This window comes from Rhinatrema bivittatum, chromosome 2 (assembly GCF_901001135.1).
Source record: "Rhinatrema bivittatum chromosome 2, aRhiBiv1.1, whole genome shotgun sequence".
Taxonomy (NCBI): domain Eukaryota; kingdom Metazoa; phylum Chordata; class Amphibia; order Gymnophiona; family Rhinatrematidae; genus Rhinatrema; species Rhinatrema bivittatum.
Window position 1 is genome coordinate 547,950,941 of NC_042616.1, and position 22,502 is coordinate 547,973,442.

The 22,502-nt window shown below is 43.4% G+C and overlaps 1 protein-coding gene across 2 annotated transcripts in view; it reads left to right on the forward strand.

Moving 5' to 3' along the window:
* NETO1 (neuropilin and tolloid like 1) overlaps window positions 1-22,502 on the forward strand; it is a 411,708-nt gene that overhangs the window by 287,309 nt on the left and 101,897 nt on the right. For both annotated transcript variants that reach the window (XM_029590887.1, XM_029590888.1), the window contains exon 7: window positions 5,127-5,355. In XM_029590887.1, coding sequence (XP_029446747.1) covers window positions 5,127-5,355 — 229 coding nt within the window. The remainder of the gene's footprint in view (window positions 1-5,126; window positions 5,356-22,502) is intronic.

The following is a 22,502-nucleotide window of genomic DNA, read 5'->3' on the forward strand; positions in this document are numbered from 1 at the left end:
TGACTGGTTTGACTTTACGTTACGCTACAGACCTGGCTCGAAGAACGTTCGAGCTGATGCGCTCTCGCGCTCCTCTGAGGTCGAAGAGACTCCTGATACACCACAATATATCTTGGACCCTGCGAAAGTAAGTCTGGCTGCAACCTTAATGTCCTCCCAAGGGAAGACCGTCGTTCCACGTCGCTCCCGGAGAGCAGTTCTCGCTTGGGCCCATGACTCCCTCACTGTAGGTCATGCTGGTTGGAAAGGGACTTTAGGCTTGTTAAACCATTTCTACTGGTGGCCAACGGTGAGACAGGAAGTGCAAGCTTTTGTGGGCTCATGCCCTACCTGTGCTGTTCAAAAGCCGCTCATCGGGAAGCCCAGGGGCCTGTTGAAACCATTGCCCATCCCGGTGGAGCCTTGGACACACATCTCCACCGATTTCGTCGTGGACCTTCCTGACTCAGGAGGTAATTTGGTCATTTGGGTAACTGTGGACCGATTTTCCAAGATGGCGCACTTTGTCCCTTTGCCTAAGCTACCTTCTGCACCTGACCTGGCCGGCCTGTTCGCCCAGCATATCTTTAGACCACAGTCTCCCGCAGGATATAGTCTCCAATCGAGGACCACAGTTTACAGCTCATTATTGGAAAGCCCTATGCAAACGCTTTAATGTGCAACTTAGTCTTTCGTCAGCATTCCATCCTCAAAGTAATGGGCAAATGGAACGAACCAATCAAACCTTGAAGATAATTGGGCTAAGCTACTTCCGTGGGCGGAGTTCTCGTATAATAATCACATGCATTCTGCTACTGGATGTTCGCCATTCCTCGTTGTTTACGGGAAGCAACTTTGTCCGCCCTTACCTTCACCTGAACCTAGTGCACTCCTAGTGCAACTCTCAGCCCGCCAGCTTCGTTCCTTGTGGATCTCTATCCAGGAAAAGATCTGTAAAGCCACCCTGTCCGCTAAGAAGTGGGCAGATAGGCATCGTCATCCAGCACCCATCTTCCTCCCAGGAGACCGTGTCTGGCTTAGCACCAGAAATCTACAGCTACGTATCCCGTCTAGAAGACTAGCTCCAAAATTCTGTGGGCCTTTTCGAGTCACCGAACGAGTGGGAGCAGTCTCATACCGTCTGCGCCTACCCTCCTCCATGCGCATACATGACGTGTTCCATGTCTCATTGCTGAAGCCTCTTGTGTTATCCAGGTATCACTCCCGGGCTCCTGAACCATCGGATCCTTCAGTACTGGATGAGGTCACTTTTCAAGTGTGTGAAGTTTTGGATGTCCCGTGCCTCCTGCAACGCCTAAAGGACATTGGCATTACAGGAGCAGCTTTCAACTGGTTCAAATCGTTTTTGGAGAACAGAACATACAAGGTCAAGATCAATAACAAAGAGTCTCACACCATCGAATCCAAGAGGGGGGTTCCGCAAGGATCATCCCTCTCTCCGACTCTCTTCAATATTTATCTGCTCCCGCTCTGTCAACTTCTCACGAACCTCAAGCTAAAACATTTCCTATATGTGGATGACATACAAATCCTCATCCCTATAGAAGACTCAATACACAAAGCCATGTCATACTGGAATAAATGTCTGTCGGCTATCAACAACCTACTCACCAGCATCAACTTGGTCTTAAACACAAACAAAACCGAAATCCTCATTATAGCACCGGAAAACTATGCCCCAACCACACCTCCTAACGGTAGCCAAAGTCCAGATACCACCGTGCACTCCACCTCGCAACAAGTAAAAGACCTGGGAGTCATCATAGACAGCAAACTCAGCCTCAACAAATTCGTTAATAACACAACAAAAGAATGTTTCTTTAAACTTCAAACCTTAAAGAAACTAAAACCACTCTTTCTATACAGAGACTTCCGTATGGTACTACAAGCCATCATACTCCCAAAACTGGACTACTGTAACGCTCTCCTCCTAGGCCTACCAGCATGCACCACCAAACCACTCCAGATGGTCCTGAATGCCTCGGCAAGAATTCTCTCTAATGCCAAAAAAAGAGATCATATCACCCCAATCCTTCATCATCTCCACTGGCTCCCGATTAAATACAGGATCAAATTCAAGTCCCTAATGATGATACATAAGGCCTTATATAACATCGCTCCTCTCAACGTTTCAAATTCAGCTACACACATCCGTGAAACCGACTAGAAGCGCGTATCAGAACAGACTAATCACCCAACCGGCGAAATCCTCCCTGAGGAAACGCGCACTATCCACAGCGGGCCCTTCACTCTGGAACTCGCTCCCTCCAGACCTTCGCCTTGAACCATGCCACGCTACATTTAAAAAGAAACTTAAGACTTGGTTGTTCAAACAAGCTTTCCCTTAGAGCGAAGAGCAGGAAGAAAGGCATATTTCATCGTTTCGCTCTTCCCCCAGTCCCTAGCATATAACCTCCTGATGAGATAAATATTGAAGTTGTACTCTATCATATAATCATGTTTTTAGACTAGTTATATATATATAATCATATATACATATATTCATGCTGACAAACATCTCTACCATGTTATATCATCTTACCTCATGTTATATTTATTGTTACCATGTTATATACATTTATTAACTCATAGGCTTATTAACTGTTATGTACCCATAGGGGTAGATTTTAAAAGAAGCGCGATCAGCCTACTTTTGCTTGCGCATCAGACTCAAGCAAAAGTACGCTGGATTTTAGTAGATACGCGCGGAGCCGCGCGTATCCACTAAAATCCTGGATCGGCGCGCGCAAGGCTATCGATTTTGTATAGCCTGCGCGCGCCGAGCCGCGCTGCCTCCCCCCGTTCCCTCCAAGGCCGCTCCGAAATCGGAGCGGCCTCGGAGGGAACTTTCCTTTGCCCTCCCCTCACCTTACCCTCCCTTCCCCTACCTAACCCACCCACCCGGCCCTGTCTACAACCCCCCCTTACCTTTGTCGGGGGATTTACGCCTCCCGGAGGGAGACGTAAATCCCCGCGCGCCAGCGGGCCTGCTGCGCGCCGGGCCGCGACCTGGGGGCGGGTACGGAGGGCGCGGCCACGCCCCCGGACCGCCCCGGGCCGTAGCCACACCCCCGTACCCCGCCCCCAAAATGCTGCCAACACGCCCCCGAAACGCCGCGACGACCGGGCCCGCCCCCCGACACGCCCCCCTCCGAAAACCCCGGGACGTACGCGAGTCCCGGGGTCTGCGCGCGCCGGTAGGCCTATGTAAAATAGGCTTACCGGCGCGCAGGGCCCTGCTCGCGTAAATCCGCCCGGTTTTGGGCGGATTTACGCGAGCAGGGCTCTGAAAATCCGCCCCATATTGTACTCATATTGTTACCATGTTATATATATTTATTAACTCATAGGCTTATTAACTGTTTTGTAATATACTCTAATTTGTTACTTTGTTTTTAATCTGTTCAATGTAAACTGCTAAATTGATGCAATAGTTACTGTTACTTGTAAACCGGGGTGATATGTATATTATACAGGAACCGCCGGTATATAAATCCGTTAAATAAAATAAATAAATGTCAGGTTTCATCAACGCCAATGGGAATACTTGCTTGCCTGGGAGGGTTGAGGACCCGAGGATAATTCTTGGGAACTGGCCCGTAAAATCTTCGACAAGGACTTATTTCGGCAGTTCCATCTGGACCCCCCAAGTAAACCCAGACCGGCTAAAAGGGGGCTTAAGAGGGGAAGTACTGTTGCGGTTCTGGCCGCGAGTACCGTGGCCAGGCCCTTACCTCCAGGCTCCCGGACATGCTCCCGCTTCGAGAGGCCTGGGCTGCGGCCTGTTTGGCGGTGTCCCCGCTGGGGCTGCGCCACTGTGAGCCCTCCTTTGGACGCCTGGCTCCTAGGCGCTCGCGAGCCACTTGGGCGCTTTTCTAGGCCATTTCCCGCCAGTGGTGACGCCGCCCAACTGGCGGGAAATGGCGCGGGGGAGTATCAGCTTCCAGGGTGAAGAGCATCTACGTCCTGCCTGAACATCTGCCTCCCGGTCTGCTATTCATTAGAGACATTGACCACCTTTCCCAGTCTCCAGCAGGTCGGCCCAAAGGTCCACTAAACAGAGACTCCCATAACATGTTTGATCACATTTTTTTATGAGGGTTACAGTCCTGCTCAATGTCTTTGTGAGTGACATTGCAGAGGGGTTAGAAGGAAAAGTTGGTCTTTTTGCGGATGATACTAAAATCTGCAATGGAATGGACATGGCTGAAGGAGTAGAGTTATTGAAAAGAGATTTAAAAAAGCTTGAAGAGTAGACCAAGATTTGTCAGCTGGTGTTCAATGCCAAGAATTGCACAGCCATGCATTTGTGCTGCAGTAATCCAAAAGAGCTAATTGCAATTAGTTGTGAGATAATAATGTGCACGAGCCAGGAGAGGGACCTAGAGATCTGAATGCAGCAAAGCAATGTGAGAACGTAGTGGCTAAAGCCAGATGGAATCTGTGCTACATAGAGAGAAATAACCAGCAGGAAAAAAGAGGTGTTAATGCCCTTGTACAGATCTTTGGTGAGGCCTCACCTGGTGTACTGTGTTCAATTCTGGAGGGCATATCTCAAAAAAATAGAGACAGGTTGGAAGCGGTCCAGAGAAGGGCGATCAAAATGGTGTGATGTCTGTATCAGAAGACCTATGGGGAAAGATTGAAGGATCTAAATATATATGCCCAGGAAAAGAGGAGGTGCAGAGGAGATATAATACAGACATTCAGATATCTGAAAGGTATTAATGATGCACAAACTTCAGACCTTTCCAGGGGAGCTGACTGAGAAAACATTAGAAAATATGTCTTCACAGAGAGGGTGGTGGATGACTGGAATACCCTCCTGGAAGAGATGGTGAAGACGAGAACAGTATTGGAATTCAAAAAGGCATGGGATAAACAGTGCAGATCCTTAGAGGCTAGAGGATAGGGTAAAATATATGTGTAACATTTCTGCATGGGGAGGAGGTGGTAACATGCACAAAGTGGAAGTTGTTACCTCTAATAGAAGGCATGGAGGATGACTGTACAAAGCAGCATTTACTACCATAAGCTACTTGCTGGGCAGACCTGATGGATCATTTGATCTTTATCTGCAGTCAGTTACTATATATTTGTTTTAGTAAATGTTTTTGTATTTGCAGATATATCTACGGTTCTTGGACTATGAGATGCAGAACTCAAATGAATGCAAGCGAAATTTTGTGGCAGTCTATGATGGGAGCAGCTCCGTGGGAGATCTGAAAGCGAAATTCTGCAGCACAGTTGCGAATGATGTGATGCTGCGCACAGGTCTTGGTGTAGTCCGCATGTGGGCAGATGAAGGCAGCAGGACCAGCCGGTTCCAGATGCTTTTCACCTCATTCCAAGAACGTAAGTCTTCAGACATTCTTCTATTTATCTTTCAGAATGTAAGGTAGTGCAAGCCTCCAAAACTGTTCACAGTGGTATTGGCTTCGGGCTGTGCTTGCGATATAACAATCTGTCAAAATCAAACAGGAGACTTTTGTTTCTTTGTAATTTATGTTCCTATTGCTGATTTATAAGTAATATAGATGCATTATAAAAGGCACTGTGCATTATGAGGTATTTTTAAGCTTTTCATACAAAGAGGTTACCAATTTAAGTCTGCTGTGCGCATACATAGGGATTTCCATTTTAGCTGCAACTTGATATATGGTAACTTTTAGTATTTTTAAGCTAATTTTTAAATTGCCATATAAAACTTACACAGTAGATCAGGGGTGGCCAACTCCAGTCCTCAAGAGCCATAACTAGGTCTGGTTTTCAGGATTTCCACAATGAATATGCATGAGCTAGATTTGCATAAACTACATGCACTGTATGCAAATCTATTTCATGCATTTTCATTGCGGATATCCTGAAAACCAGGCCTGTTTATGGCTCTTGAGGACCGGAGCTGACCAGCCCTGCGGTAGATCAACTTCAGACAGTTTCTTCTGTTCATGCTAAATTAAAATGCATGTTTAAGAGATGCAGAACAGCAGGAAGAAACAAGGGTGAAAACTGGATGTTTTTCAAGTAAATAAATACAGTGAATATACTGACAACTATGACTGAAAAGAACAAAAAAAAAAAAAAACCAAAACAAAACAATATGGTCACTTGTTGTGAGGCACGGTTTGTCTTGGAATGGGGCCCAGGGATTTTGTTCCCCCAGGAAGTGGTTTTCTCCCGCCAGAGGATTGTATCTCAGTTAATTTTATTATTTATTTTATTTTATTTTTAATTTTTTATATACTGAGGTTCTTATAGAGACTACAAATCACTCCGGTTTACATATAACAATAAACTGCCCAACAAGATAAGGGGCTTTACATAGAACAGTGGCACATATGTAACAATATAACTGGATGACAATAAAACATAATAATAATAAATATTATAGATTAACATTGTAATTAATAAAATTGTGTAATATAATCTGTATAATTTAACTATTTAACTTGGATATAGTGACATATTAATTATCTACTGGCTGTGTCAGACGTTGCGTGTTCAGGTATTTAATTATCCTGGTTGGTACAGTAGGCACCTGACTTTATTGGGTTTGGTATTTCTGTCCCACCTTGGGCAGGCTTCCTTGCTCGGTCACTGTTGGTTTGATTGCTTAGGTTCCCTGCACCAGACCTCCAAGTACCTTGTTCCAGGATCCCTGCCTTAGTTCTTATCTAGCATGAGTACCTATTTTCTTGGATTTCTTGGACAATGTATTTCTTGACCTTGCCTTGTTTTCCTTGAACTGCCTTGGTTTTCTGCTAAGGTATGTTAAGATTAAATTAAAATATTGCTCACTCTCTTGTTGTTTCTAGCTCATGTTTGGCGGGTGTTCCCAGCAGTGGACAAGTGGATTCTTAGTTTATGTTGTCTACCTGCGTCTCAGCATAAGATGCCCTGACACATGCAGGAATTCATAAAATTAACTGCTATTCATTTATCTGAGCTTGAAAAATGTATAGCCAAAAGATATGCACTGAGCTTGTATAATAAAAGTGGTTACAGTCTGTGTTCAAAAAAAATGTGATGATAGAATTAATTAGCATGTGGGTGTCTCTGGCAGACTACAAGTGCAGTAGTGACTAGAAGTTTGAAACGTGCAAGCATTCATATAGCTGGTTCTGTCTGGCAGGCTATACAGGAGACATAGGATGCCAGATGCTCAGGGAAACAGTATGAAGCTATTGGTAGACATTTAGATAATTATAAAGCCATGTGGTTAGACATGGGAAGGGAGGGGTGCTGGGTTTGAACTAAGTTGGAGATTCTGTAAGCTCCTATATTCAATATGGTGGAGCAGGAATGAGAAGGATGAAAAAACTGCCATTAATAAGGGGATATATTTAACAAGCAGTCATGCCCCGTGACTGGCAATTGGGTTATATCCTTAGCAACAAGTTAAAATAAATGTAGCATTCTGAATGTGCTGATTAGTCTTTGCCACCATTGTCTGTTATGTTATACTATGAGGCTCTGAGACTCTAGATGTTTTAAGAAATCCATATGAAATGCTGACATTCTGGTGTTTAGTAAAATTAACAAAAAGTAGGGAGCTATTGTATAAGAAAATAAGAAGTTGCCATACTGGGTCAGACTGAGGGTTCATCAAGCCCAGTGTCCTGTTTCCAACAGTGGCCAATCCAGGTTACAAGTACCTGGCAAGTACCCGAACATTAAATAGAGCCCATCCTTCTAATGCTAGTAATAAGCAGTGGCTATTCCCTAATTCAACTTGATTAATAGCATTTATGGATTTCTCCTCCAGAAACTTTTCCAAACTTTTTTAAACCCAACTACACTAACTGTCCTAACCACATCCTCCAGCAATGTATTCCAAAGTTTATTTGTACGATGAGTGGAAAAGAATTGTCTACAATTTGTTTTAAATGTGTGCTTGCTAACTTCATGGAGTGCCCCCTAGTCCTTCTCTCATCTGAAAGAGTAAATAACTGATGGACATTTACCTGTTCTAGTCCTCTCCTGATTTAATAGACTGCTATCATATCCCTCCTCAGCTAGGGGTGCGCAGAGCAACAGGTGCTGGAGAGAGAGAGAAGAGGAGAGGGCAGGAGAGCTAGAGAAGGTGACCCCAAGGGGTGGAGCCATGGAGCATCAGCATGGGAAGCTGATGTCAGGTCTAGCTAGAATGTCCATATGTCTTTATTAAAGGAACAGAGTGACACTGCCCATAGAGCAGGGAGTGAAGTAGAAAGTCTTAGAGACATTGGGGTGCCACATGACTATGCAGTGGGGTTTGCCCATGGAGTAGTCCTCTGTAGAGATGAACAGTGATGGCCTGTAGAGCGGGGTACACTGGTGAGGGTTCCTCAGTAGCATAGACACGACAATGCTCCACAGAGCGGGGTATACCGAAGAGGGTTCCTCAGTAGCGTAGGCATGGCAATGGTCTGCAGAGCGGGGTACACCGATGAGGGTCCCAGAAGCGTTAGTAACACAATGGTCCGCTGAGTGGGGTACTCACTGTAGTAGAGCAAAGTTCCAGAGGAAGCCGTGGAGAACAGGGCACGTAGCGGTCCAAGAGGCAAGGCCATCCAAGGAGCAGATAATCAGAGACAAGGTAGGGCCCCCAAGGAGCGGGTACCCGGAATGTCTCTCATCAAGGAAGCTGGAGCTGCAACACAGGTCTGAAGTGAGTGGATTCAGCAATGAGGGAACTCATTGCCAAGTCGTAGGCGAGCAGGGCCAGCCGGTTTAAATGTCCATGAGGAATGACATCATCTGGGGGGATGTTCCGAGGTTCCCGCCATGACGTGGATAAACTGACCTGAGAGCGTGCGTGCCTAAGGAACTTCCAGGGCAAGGTGGTTGGCAGCGTCCATGCTGTGCAGGAAGGCCTGGTAACTGGGGCGTGCAGGCCAGCGATAGCTGGCGGAGGCAGCCAATCTCCCCAGAGGAGTTGATGCAGGAAGGCATAAGGTGAGCAATAGTGGTCACAGCCATCTGCAACCAACGGGTGTAACAGGGCTCCTGTCTCCATGCTGAGCTCTGCTGTCCTGGTCCTACTGCCTTACCTTGAACTTTGCTGCTGTGGCCCTTGGGCTGTCCCCTTTGAGTATACACTTTCAACATGAACTGTCTGGGGCCTTTACATTTAGACATATGGTAGTGCTGCATGTAGCTGTTATTTTACAGCACTACTATAGGTTTTGGGGTGCCATTTCCTCTTTCTATTTTCTTAGTTGTACTAATGATTGTGCATTAAGGATAACACCTATTAGAAAAATTCACCAAGTGAAATTAACTGATCATCATCTAAAACACATCAAACACGTGTCTACTAGAGACCGCTCATTTTCCATAGCTGGTATCAATATCTGGAACAACATGCCGTTAGACCTGCGTCTTGAACCCTGTCACAAAACTTTCAAACAAAATCTCAAAACATGGTTGAACAAGCCTTCACTCCATGATTCATATCTAAACTAAAATTCAACCATCACTCATTCGGATTTACATTCTCCAGGTTCTACGTCTCCACTTTTATTTCTACTAATCATTACCCCCCATTTTCATTTCATTTCTGTTTATTGAATTTAATGTGACATTGTATTTCGCCGTTGACAGTTAATTTACTCCTGCATAATTCTTGAACTTGACGATATTATGGTTAATATTTTTAATGAAGTTAGCATATTACATTGAAACCCGTTATAATTGTAAAGCCTGTCGCTGTTTAATGTTCTAATGTTTCATACTGTTATTTGTAAAGCCTGTTGCTAATTTATTGTTTCACTGTAAACCGAGGTGATGTATAACTATACGTACCACGGTATAAAAGAATCTATAAATAAAATAAATAACATGCAATGCCTGTACATGAAATGATGCTATTTAAATCTATTAATGCAGTGGTTCTCAAACTTTTTCTCATCATGACATACCTGACAAACCATGCTCACATGTATGACACACTGCTCATTATAATTCATGGCAGAAATAAAGGTCCAGTATTATTTTTATTGTAAAGAATGATACAAGGAAAGATAAGTATTCTGTCTGAACAGAAATTGTATAAATAGTAAACATCCCATACCAAAACAGCACCAATTTTCAGCACTCAAACAGTAACCACATTACCTAAGAAAAAGCAACACTGAAAATATTACACCAGGCCTTAAGACAAAAATATACCTCCTATTAGGAAAATGGACCAAGCCTGGCTGCTATAGAGCCCTACACAAAACTATACGCCAGCAGAATAACTCACCTCAGTCACATGTGCAGATCCTCACCAAACAAAGAATAAAGAGACCATAAAGCATAACTAGAAACATGCAGACAAAAACTGGACTGGAAACTGCAACAAGCCAGAGAGACTGTATGCAGTGTAACAAAGGAAAAAGAGAAATTTCATCAATCCTCAAACAAGTCAAAAAATATAAAATCAATAGCAGTAAAACCATGCTAACACCCATTCATACACTTACATTCATGATATCTCTCTCACACACACACAGGTTCTCAATCACTCACATACATGATGTTTCACATACACACACACACACACACATATACACAGGATATCAAACACATATGCTTGCTCACTCACCCACACTCTCTCTCTTCCCCTACCCAACTAGTGATAGTAGCAGTCTCTTCAACTTCCAGCCTTAGCGGCAGCAGCAGCCTCCTCCTCTTTCAGCCCTTGTGGCCTCGAGAAAAGACTCATATCTGACATGAGGGCTAATGTTGTTCCTTTTTTTGCTCCATGCTGTGCTGCTCTTCTTTGGGCCACCCCCTCTTCTTTGGGCCAATTCTGCACACACTAGCATGTCTTCTTTCCGCTCGCACAGCCACTGTACACCTCTTCTGGGCCGCGGGGGGGCAGGAAGAAGAGACCCTGCTGGTGCTGCTGACTCCAGCTTGGGCTATCAGCATTTTAAGCCCGGGCAGAGGATGAATTGCTATTTTGCTGTGGAAGGGGGAGAAGCTGGGTCGGCGGGGAACTGGGAAGCGTTGTGACACATTGGTGTGTCGTGACACACTGGTTGAGAACTGCTGCATTAATGTACAGGTGTACACTGAATGTGTTGTTCATAAAATATTCATAGTTTTTTGCTATTTGTTATCTGCCTTTACGGAATGTGATTACCTAAGACATTGTCTTAATTTCACACAGTGCAATCCAAAAGCAATACCACCCTCACACACCGAATGAGCAAGCCACACACAGCACATCAGTCACCAAGTCTCACACTCACTTATGTTAACAGTAGGGACTACATGCTACAGTTCAGGCACAAACACATGTGCAAAGCCGATGTTCCACCGATGTTTACCATTAAACAAAAAATAGGTATGTGCCAGCTTTTTGTAACAGCTAATGAGTCTGTGTAATTCCTTCCTACACAAGCATTATCTCTAGCTGCACATAGGTAACACTTCTATGACAGGCATATATCACCCCTACTTAGTGCAAGATTATGACATGCACCCGTGAAATGCTTAGGTGGCACAAAATGCCTGTTTGTTAAGATTGCAACACGTAAAGGCTATCATCAATCATGGCAACCACATAACATGTGTGGGATCAGTAGGTCTATAGAATGAACATGGTGTGGCACTTATTATGGAGGCAGCCTGTATGCTCAGCTGACCACCCTAGGTCAACACAGATTGCAATGCACAGTGGACTACATGAACTGTGTAGGACCAGAGCAGACCACCTCACAAATAACAGTAGAAGTGTGTAACACCACTTATTGCAGAGCCTACAACATAGCAGCTGTTCCGCAGTCCACAGACGCATGTGTATCAGCAACGCCATGCAACCATGAAAGTATGGAAATGTGTGCACTGATGTTGGTTATGGTACTGTATGCAAAGTGTTTTGGACAGGAGTGAGGAGCCAAGGTGCTTTAACAGGCATGTGACATCAAACCTGCAGTGTTACAAGTAGTTGGTGTAGGTTAACGGTGTAGATTGTGCATATCATGAGGGTACAAACAAATGTGCATATTGCTGCACCACATAACTATCTGTGACTCATATTGCACTATTACCTTCCAGCATCATGCCATCTCCAGATGACAGTGAGCCTATGTGTGACACAGCAGTTTAAGGCATTTAAACCCTTGACCTATATGATGTGAATGTTTTATGAGGATAGATGTGGCTGCAATAAGAGTGGTTATTAACTATACTGTCATGGTGACATGTCAGAGATCAGAGGAAATTACAAGTGAAGGCAGGACAATAGTAGATTCACAATCCTGCCTTCACTCACCTCCAAGTGCTTCCTCCCGTAGGTTTCCCCAAGAAGGGGATGTGGCCTACATTATATCATGACAGGCAAGACCCTCACCTTTTGCACATCAATTGTGATACATTTCCTAGCTTGCTGTTCTAGGATGCATGCATGTACGGGTGCATGCATTGCAAAAGTGGAATGCTACCTTTGAAGGAGCTGTGAACATAGTAAAAGAAATGCACCAGGTAGCACTGTTGCTTTCAGCCAGGCTGCAATGGAAGGTGTGATCCCAAAACAGTGTGATGTGTGTAGTATTGTAGCCACCTGTCCTGAATGTGAAGTGTATACTGTGAAAATTTTATTTCAAGTACACTGTAATGGTGCATTGCCAACACAAATACTGAGCAGCCCATATGCGCTTTATGCTACATGATGACCTCCACAGCCAAGAAGTGAATGAAAGGAAAGGGCTAGCAAGTACAGCAGCAGCTAACAGGCTTCAGGTGGACCTCCTCTGGAAGGGGAATTGCTATGTGAGGCCTATCAGTCAAGGCATGTTTGTATAAGGTTTTGCCAAATCTGGCTACCACGCAGCGTGGTCTCCTGGGCTTATGCAGGGAAACATGGGGGATACCTTGGGAGATCGCATAAGGCAGTTGTGATGCCACTGATTGTGTACTCCACCATAGGCCCCCACCTATTTGGGTGCCATTAGCCACATACCAATAGGCAGAGATGGAATTGAGAAAGAAAAGTGTGTGTCTTACCTATGAGATAATCATCACCATTCAGGCCGGCCTCAAAATTGTCAAACAGGCCCGATAACCTTAGTATAAAGGAATCATGCGCAGCTCCCAGGTACCTGGCCACCCCATACAGGATGTGCATTTCAGCATCGCAGACCACTTGCACATTGATGAAGTGGAAGATCTTTCTGTTGCAGTACGTCTCCTCCCTCTGATGGGGTGGATCAATATCCACGTGAGGGCAGTCATTAACTCCGACAACATTGAGAAAGTGTGTGAAGGCATAGAAACCTCTCTTCAAGTCCATCAAGTCCTGCCTGTGCAAAGAAATTTAATGTATCTATTAGTGCAGTCAGTGACTGCTTTGATGACCTGGTCCAGGCAGTGGAAGAATGTGGTTTGGGACATTTCCCCCACGACCCCTGTGGTTTGGAAGGAGCCGCTTGCCATGAAATGGAGGGCATCCAAGAGTTTGGTGAGACCAGGGACAGTGTAGGATAATGTAGTGATTCGATCCAGATCCCCCCGGATGTCTTCATATAATTCCAGGATTGCCCGAGAGCTGAGGTGATACCTGCTAACCACAATGTTCTCAGGCATACCCAGCAAGGATGGTCGTGGAGGAAAGATACACTCCCTGTATCTCCAGCACCGTGGCTACCCATGAGCCGGCAGCTGGGTGGGGGCCTCGGGCCACAGCAGCAGAGCCTCTGCTTACACTGCAAGTACTTCCCTCGGATGTCTTTGACGTGGTCTTGGCTGTTCTTCTTTCACATGTTGTCGTCTGCAGCGAGCCTGGCGAGGCATTAAGTATGCATGTACAAGTACACTTGACTCTCACAAGATGCTTTTAGGAAGGTTGAGCTGATAAAAACAGTCGTTTTTATTGGTTTAGGAATGCTTGGTAGGTGTGTCGGTAATGTTTGGAGTTTTTATCGCGCATGATAATACCGTGGTCCGTGATACCAACCTCGATAAACACTTTTCGGACCGTACCACCAAGAAAAAAGGTGTAGCTATTACCCATGTTACTGACCTGTGATAAAGTGTAATACCTATCACACGTGGTGCTACCTCCCCAACTTTACATTTATCCCACCCCAACTCCTCCCACTTGAATATAATTTTTAAAATTTTGCATACACAATTTGATGAATGACCCTGTAAATTACTTAGCCATGTAGGCTATGAATATCTACTCTTCTGTTATATTTATCCACCAAGTTCATTTCCCAGGGTGTTCCACTTTCAAACCTATCATCTGTACAGCATTCATGCGCATAAGTAAATACATGGAGATTAATGCTAAAATTTTAAAAACTGTGTCGCAGGAATGGCAGTTTGTAAATGTCATCTATTTCTGCTCCAAAAGTATGTGCATATATTTCCGTTGGAAAAGAGGCACTGACCCTTTAAAAATTGCTTTTGTATAGGAAAGATAGGGATGTGCAGTAGGGAGGGATTCGTCCCATTCGGTATTCGTATTCGTTGGGACCCAAATCCGTTGCATCTGTTCTCAGGGGACCCCGATCCGTTCATTAGTTACATATGTATTTGTTTCCCAAAAAAAAAACCCCATCCCAACCCTTTAAATTTAATTTACTACAACTCCCACCCTCCTGACCCCCCAAGACTTGCCAAAAGTCCCTGGTGGTCCAGCGGGAGTCCTGGAGAAATCTCCTGCACTCAGGATGTCGGCTGCCGGTATTCAAAATGTTGCCAATAGCCTTTGCCCTTACTATGTCACAGGGGCTACCGGTGTAATTGGTCGGCCCCTGTCACATGGTAGGAGCAATGTGACAGGGGCCGACCAATGGCACCGGTAGCCTCTGTGACATAGTAAGGGCAAAGGCTATCGGCGCCATTTTGAATACTGGCAGCCGACGGCCCAAGTGAAGGTGATCACTCCAGGACCTCTGCTGGATCACCAGGGACTTTTGGCAAGTCTTGGGGGGGGGGGGGACGACTTCTGACCTCCCCAAGACTTGCCAAAAGTCCCTGGAGGTCCAGCGGGGGTCCTGGAGCATTCTCTTATGATTGGGCTGTTGGCTGTCAGTATTCAAAATGGCGCCAGTAGCCTTTGCCCTTACTATGTTGTCCCTCCCCTTTCTAGATCCAAGTTATTTCTCCCTGTTTCATTGTAACTTTCTCACATCCATACTATTGTTTACGATGTTTGAACTTTGAATATTGATTACTATGTTACTCCCTGCCTTATTCACATTGTTAAATGTAAACCGGGTTGATGTGATTCTTGTCATGAAAGTTGGTATAACAAAATAATAAATAAATAAAATAAATAAATAAATACTATGTCACAGTGGCTATCGGTACCACTTTGAATACCGGCAGCCGAAATCCCGAGGGCAGGAGATCGCTCGAGGACCCCCGCTGGACCACCAGGGACTTTTAGCAAGTCTTGGGGGGGTCAGGAGGATGGGGTTTTATTCGTTAGTGATATGTTGTATTTGTGGGGGTTCACCATATGTTTCGTGACCCCCACGAATACAACAAATATGGCATATACATTGCAGATTGCCAATACGTTGAAAATGAATGCAGACCCCTAAGGAAAGATAATCTAGTGTTTAAAATTAATGGATAATGTTATAAACATTTGTGTATTACCTAATGAAGTAAAAGGATAATTTTTTTCATGCTATCTTTTCTATCATTTTCCCAACATACAATAGTTAAGTACAATAGTTGTAGCTATATGAAGCAGATCTTTGTCTGAATTCAACAGCACTGCTATCTGCTCTCCAATTTGTCAAATGTATTCAACCATGCTGCAAGCTACTGAATGTTTTGTATTTTATAGCCTTGAGTAATGAATCAGTTTACAACTAAAAACACAAAATTACAATTGCCAAAGTGATTAAAGAGGCTAAAGAGAACAATTTTTCTCAGAAGCTTGAATTAGCTAATTATAAACCAAAATAATTATTTCTATTCTCAGTATGTTGAGTGCTCCAAAAACAGCCTCTTCCAGTTTAGGTTTTGCCTTGGACCTTTGTAATGATTTTGCTGAGCACTTAAAAAGTAAAGATACTGCACCAGAGGAAAGAAGTGACTCCTTCTGAACAGAAGGTGAATGTGGAAATGAATATTCATGTTTCTTTGACACCAGAAGATTTACAGGAGGATCAGTTCTGATATTATGCTTGAAGATGTTATCTCTGGTGAGGTATCTTCAAGCCATTCCCTTAAGGAGATGGGGGGTGGGGTGGGGGGTGCGGTTGGGAATGACTTTCAGCTTATCTATTCTGCTTCTTTAAACTATTTTAATACTGAGATGATTTCCATTCGAAATTGGTTCATGGAGAAGAGGCTTTTATAGTCCTTTTGGACTTTACTATTGCATTTATAGAACATAACATAAGAACATAAGAAATGCCAAACTGGGTCAGACCAAGGGTCCATTAAATGGAGTATCCTGTGTCCAACAGTGGCCAATCCAAGTGACAAGTACCTAGCAAGTACCCAAACATTAGATAGATCTCAAGTTACTATTGCTTATTAATTATTACCATCAGAGCAGTTTATACATTTAACCTCTAGGAACTTAAACAGCTTAGGATTGCTTAGAATAGGAAGGTGTACCTTTCAATGGTTGAAGTTCTACTTTGTGTAAGAAGCCCCAGAGATTTGGTAGGCAATTTTCTCTCTCCATCCTGGGCTTTTTCTTGCAGAATTTTACGGGGCTCAATTCTCAGCCCTTATTTCTTCAATGTAATTATGCTTTCTTTATGTGGTTTGTTAAAATCTTTACAAGTGGGCTACAACCCCATAACAGAACATTTTTCAGTGAAAAGCAGAAATTTAGAGGTACAAACATTTTTTCATTAATGAAAGTTTATCTAAAATGCCAAAGTGGTGTGAAGAAAATTGGTTCAAGCTAAACCCCAATGAATAAGAAAATGTATGTGTTGGTCCACCCAATTTAAAAGTCTGATTATTCAGTCTCATTCCTTACTCGGCAGTTGATATCTACTAGGGTGGTTTGAGACCTGAGGCTTTGGTTTGAGTCTAATTTAGCAATGCATGATCGCATATCATTTGTAGCTAAGCCTGCTTATTACCATTTAAGGAAAATTCATCAAATTAGGCATTATTTGTCACAATAAGATATAAGATCAATTGTTCAAGCTTTAGTAATTTCAAGAATAGATTATTGTAATATAGTTTTCTTGAACTCCCAAATACATTACTAGCCTAGGTACAGCTTACTCAGAATACAAAGGCTGGACTGACTGGGGGCTTTGACATGAGGGATCATGGTACACCAGTGCCCCAGGATTTCCAATACCTTCCAATTCAGTTTAAGCTATCCATGCTGCTTCTTAAGACTCTGCAAAACCAAGCACCGCAATATCTTGTAAGGAAAATTGAGAGGTATGTCCCAACTTGATCTCCTTGTAATTCCAATAATTAGAGAAATCAATCTGGAGAGACAAAGATCTAGAAAGTTTTCAGTGGTAGCCCCCAAAATCTGGACTTTGTTGCCATTAAGACTGAGAACTACAGAGGATCTTTTTGTGTTTTTTAAAACTTCTGAAAACTTGATTTCCCAAGCTTTATGTTAATATCATTGACTACTGAGGAGAGAACAATCTGACTTACAGAGTTATTTTATATTGTTTGCCCTCAGAAGTGTTGTTAGGTGATGTGTTTTCTGAATTTTCTTCTCATTTAATTGTATTTTTTTTTATTTTAAATTATAAATCTTAATATTTATTGTAAATCACTTTGAGAACTGTTGGCAGGTAAAAAATAAATTTGGCAATATTATTAAGAATAATGATGTTCTTGGAAAAGAGTCTGAGTGGATTATCAGTATATATGTTCTGAACTGTCTCTCAATTGCAGCCCTCTGGATAATACTCCTTTAGAAATGAATGATTATTCCACAAGATTCTACTCTGTCTGTTGTCACTGATATTTTGCGATCTCATCCATGTCTTCACAGATTGTATTTTCAATTAACCCTATAAGATCTGTCTTTATAAATTATAAAGACTATTAGTTACAAATAAAGACTACAGCAATAGAGGCAGCCATGAGATGTGACATTACAAACCATTATGGAACTAGCTTTGAAGAGATTTGACTTCAATCTATTTTCATAATATTTTGACATGGCAATAATATATAGATAATCTTTTTATGCTTTGGCAAGGTGATAAAAATGATTTGAATGTTTTCAGACTTTGTTAAATGGATGTGATTCTAATCTACAATTTACAATGAACAGTCATTCCTATTGTCTTGCACTCTTGGATTTATGAATTCATTATGATAACAGTGGGTTTCATACATCCATTTATCACAACCCAACAGATTGCAACACTTGTCTACACGATGAGAGTATCCATCCAAGAAAAGTTAAATCTAATTATGAAAGTCATTCTCCTCAGCTAAGAGGTCATTATTTTTATAACTGCAAATGACCTGCTGATAAATGTGACTAAAACTGGAGTAGTTTTCCACAGGTCAAGAAATGAAAGTTACAGTATCTTGTGTGGCTATGGCTGAACAGTTTAATTTTTGTTTCATCAGTCCAAAGCATTTTGTTCAAAAAGATTCAGGCTTAATCAAGGTTTTTGTTTTGCATAGTTTAGACAATGACTTTTGAGGTTGTAGAAAAGATTTCCTTCTGGAATCTCTGCCATGCAGATTGCTACATACAACCACTAGGGGGACCATGTTTAGTAGGTTTAAGGAGAGAGAGAGAGAGAGAGAGAGAGAGAGAGAGAGAGAGAGAGAGAGAGAGAGAGAGAGAGAGAGAGAGAGAGAGAGAGACTAGCCATAATGCTCTCACGCTAGATAGGTATTTATATCTCAATGGGAGGCCCACCTAGTAACTCGAGGTGAGGTTTAGGTATTAGTGTAGGGGTTAGGGGCCACATTGACATTCAAAGTGAGACGTACGAACAGAACAGTGCTTTCTTGTGAAGATTTTATGACCTTCGGAATAAGGAAACTCACCCAAAGATGAGATTTGTGCAATGTTCTCTCAACCTAGCTTGATGTTACCCAGGTAGAGAGTCCATCAAGCTAGGTTTGTTCCCAGTTCACCCAGTTTAGGATAGGACTTCCAAACCCCCCCTAATTTATTAGCCTCCCTTTCCTCCTGTTAGTCCCAATCCTTATTACCCCGCTGATTACCCTAGAATATTCTTATTATTTACACACCATCCATAGCAGTAGTAAAGTTGTGCAGCAGGGGACCCCGGCTCACTCCTATGCACATAAGTATTTACTTGCATATCTCTTGGCCTTCCTGACACACCCATGCTCTGCCCAGATCATGCCCACACCCTACCCCTTTTTCAAAACTTTTGACTTGTGCGCATAGTGAGATATACATGCATACTTGGGCATCTTATAAAATCCACTCAGGGGTTACCGGCCCAACTTGTGCCCATATCTCCTGGCTTTGGCGTACACAAAGCTGTTAAAATGTGCCTTTTAATGCAATCTGTAGGGTATGATTTGCAGATATGACCCAGTTTTTGGGCAGTTTTAGCAGAGATTTTCTTGGTCTTCCAGATTTTGTTTTGTCTTCAACAGTTCCATTTCTTAGCAATGTTCCTGACAGTGGAAATTGCTTGCTGGAAATGTTTAGAAACCTTTTAGATAGCCTTTCCCTGTTTAGGAGCTGCCCCTCCATCCCCAGGTAAAGGGAAGTGGGCTACAGATGTAGGTTTGCCACCTCTGTATCAGGGAGAGGGGCGGAGGTGATGGGGTGGACCAGCAAGCACAATTTAAGCTTGGGTCAGTTCACCCACCAGCTGCTTCTTTCAACATTTTTTGGGGGAATGCATCTTCCAGGTTGTGTCTGCCTTTGCCTTCTTTCCTTTTTCCTGGGCCTCAGCTTTGCAGGTTCCATGGTCCATTGCTGCCTTGCACTTGGGTGTGGCTCTCTTCTGATAGTCCCCTCCCACTGATGCTGGCGCAAGAGGAATCCATCTTATGCCATGATGGTGAGGAGGGCATGACCAGGGGGTGGGTTGGGGAGCTGTCCATGCAGGCAGGCATGCAGGCTCCAGCTGTGATGTGCATGTTGTCAGGCTTGGGTTCTCATCGGGTGGTGCAGGTGGTGGTTTGGGTGCCTGTTTGGAGGGGTGGTTCCAGGAACAAAGGAAAGATTGGCTGTGCATGTAGTTTGTTTTCTTGATTGCCCCCTCGTCTAGTGGGGGTAATGGCTATATGGCCCTTGTGTCTCCTGCCTCTGGTTCCCTACTGGATCCCTGGTGTTGGATGTGATGGGCCTTTTCATTTCAAGTTGCCGCCAAGGTTTGGTCATCATGAGGATGTTTTCATCTGGCAGGAACTCTTGATTAGAGCTACCATGAGGACAGCAGTGCTCCTATCAGCTCCAATGTCTTTCCCTTCCCCTTCACCCCAGCCCAAATGAGTTGGCGCTAACTCAGAGGTAGTCCTCGGCTGCCTGATAGGCCATGATAGTGTGGCCCACTAATGCAGTGACACTGGAGCAGAGCAAGAGTATATCAACATTTGGGTGGTATGGTTGTGAGAATTTTGCAGGCCCCACGATGACCTGGGCTGTGAGGCAGTCATAGGAGTGTGGGACTTCTGCTTTTGGGTTGCCTTGCTGGTGCCTGAATGATAGTTAATTACAAAAAATATATGGAGGGCTCAGGGACTTTTCCAGTTGGCTGCAGGAGAAACATTGAGTTAATGTAGACAATAAATTTTAATAAATACAAATACAAAATACGAATACAGCTGCTTTGGGCTCCCATTTGGTTGCTATGGCTCCTATAGCCTGAGATAGATGCCAGGGAAGCTTGCTGGTCCCTCAGCCATTTGCTGGGACTTGAAAAGAAGCAGACCTGGTGCTGGTATGTGGTCCTTACCTCTGCCTCCTCATATGTATCAGCTGATCTTGCTTAGGCTATAAACATACAGGAAAATAACTTATAAGTACAGAGAACTTTATTGGTCCACATTCAAAGTTTCATTTATGAAGATTCACAATTTCAAAAAGCAGCAAATTCCACTGTATATATGTAAATTCTTGTAAGGGTCCCCCGACACGGACCCCGTGTTTCGCGAAAAGGCTGCGTCGGAAATCCAATAGAACTAGGGGTCATGAAACAAAACTTGAGAGGATGACTCAGAAGCAATGTCAGGAAATATGTCATCATGGAGAGGGTGGTGGACTCCTGGAATGCCCTGCTAGAGGAGGTGGTGAAGACAAAAATGGTGCAAGATTTCAAAAGAGCATTGGATAAACACTGTGGATCTCTAAAGGCAAGGGGGAGGGGAATGAAGTAAGGCATGGGGGTATCTTGCTGGTGTGGTGGATACTACCCTTAACCAATAAGCCATCACATGGGGGTAACTTACTGGTGTGGCAGATACTACCCTTGGCAAATAGACTTCAAAATGTGATGCAACTCCATCATTGCTCGCTGCTTCAATGGCGGGGGGGGGAGGAAAGGAGGAATTGGATTCAAACAGCAACCAACAAGGACACTGAACTGTACAGTCTGGGAAAAAAACATGAGCATGGGGGTAACTTGCTTGATGCAGCGGTTGCTACCCTTAACCAAAAGCCTGATACTACATTTCTGATGCTACTCCAACACTGGATAAAGTGGATATTGCTCTCTGATTCAACAGCAAGGGGGGAGGGAAATTGGTCTCATTCAGTAATCAACAAGAGTCCTGACCTTGGCGTTCAGAGTAACTGATAGGTATGGGAAACTGATAACTTTGGGAGCTTGCTGGGCAGACAGGATGGGCTTTAGGCTTTTTTTCTGCCATCACTTCCTATGTTTCTATGTGATTTGGGTCAGTTCATCTGAATCATAACCCATGAAAACTGTTTCCAGATCTAGTAACTCCCCAACATCTCTTCAGTAAACATCAAAGCAAAGAATTAATTTAATCTTTCCACAATGACCTTATCTTCCCTAAATGCCTCTTTCACCCCTCGATTATCCAATGGTCCAACTGACTTCCTCACAGTCTTCCTGCTTCAGATATATTTTAAAAAGATTTTATTATGAGTTTTTGCCCCTATGGCCAACTTCTTTTCAACTTCTCTTTTAGCCTGTGTTATTAATGTTTTACATTTAACTTGCCAATGCTTATGTTTTTTCCTATTTTCTTCAAATAGATCCTTTTTCCATTTTTTGAAGTAAGATCTCTTAGCTAAAATTGCCTCTTTCATCTCACCTTTTAACCATACTGGCAATCATTTGGCCTTCCTTCCACCTTTCTTAATGAGTGGAATACATCTGGACTGAGCTTCTAAGACGGTATTTTTTAACAGTGTCCATGCCTGTTGTATACTATTACACCTTCCCTATATATATCTCTCTTGTTTTAAATACCTTTGAGCTGCCCTCTTTCTGACTTGATATTTTTGATGTTCATATTTAGACTTTTGGGAGTAAATTTTCAAAATATTTAAGCATATAACATTGGAAGTTACTTATGAAAGTAGCATGTGTGCAATTAAGTAGTATTTTGCAAGTCCTCGAAGTATGTACATACTAGCAGTGTCAGAT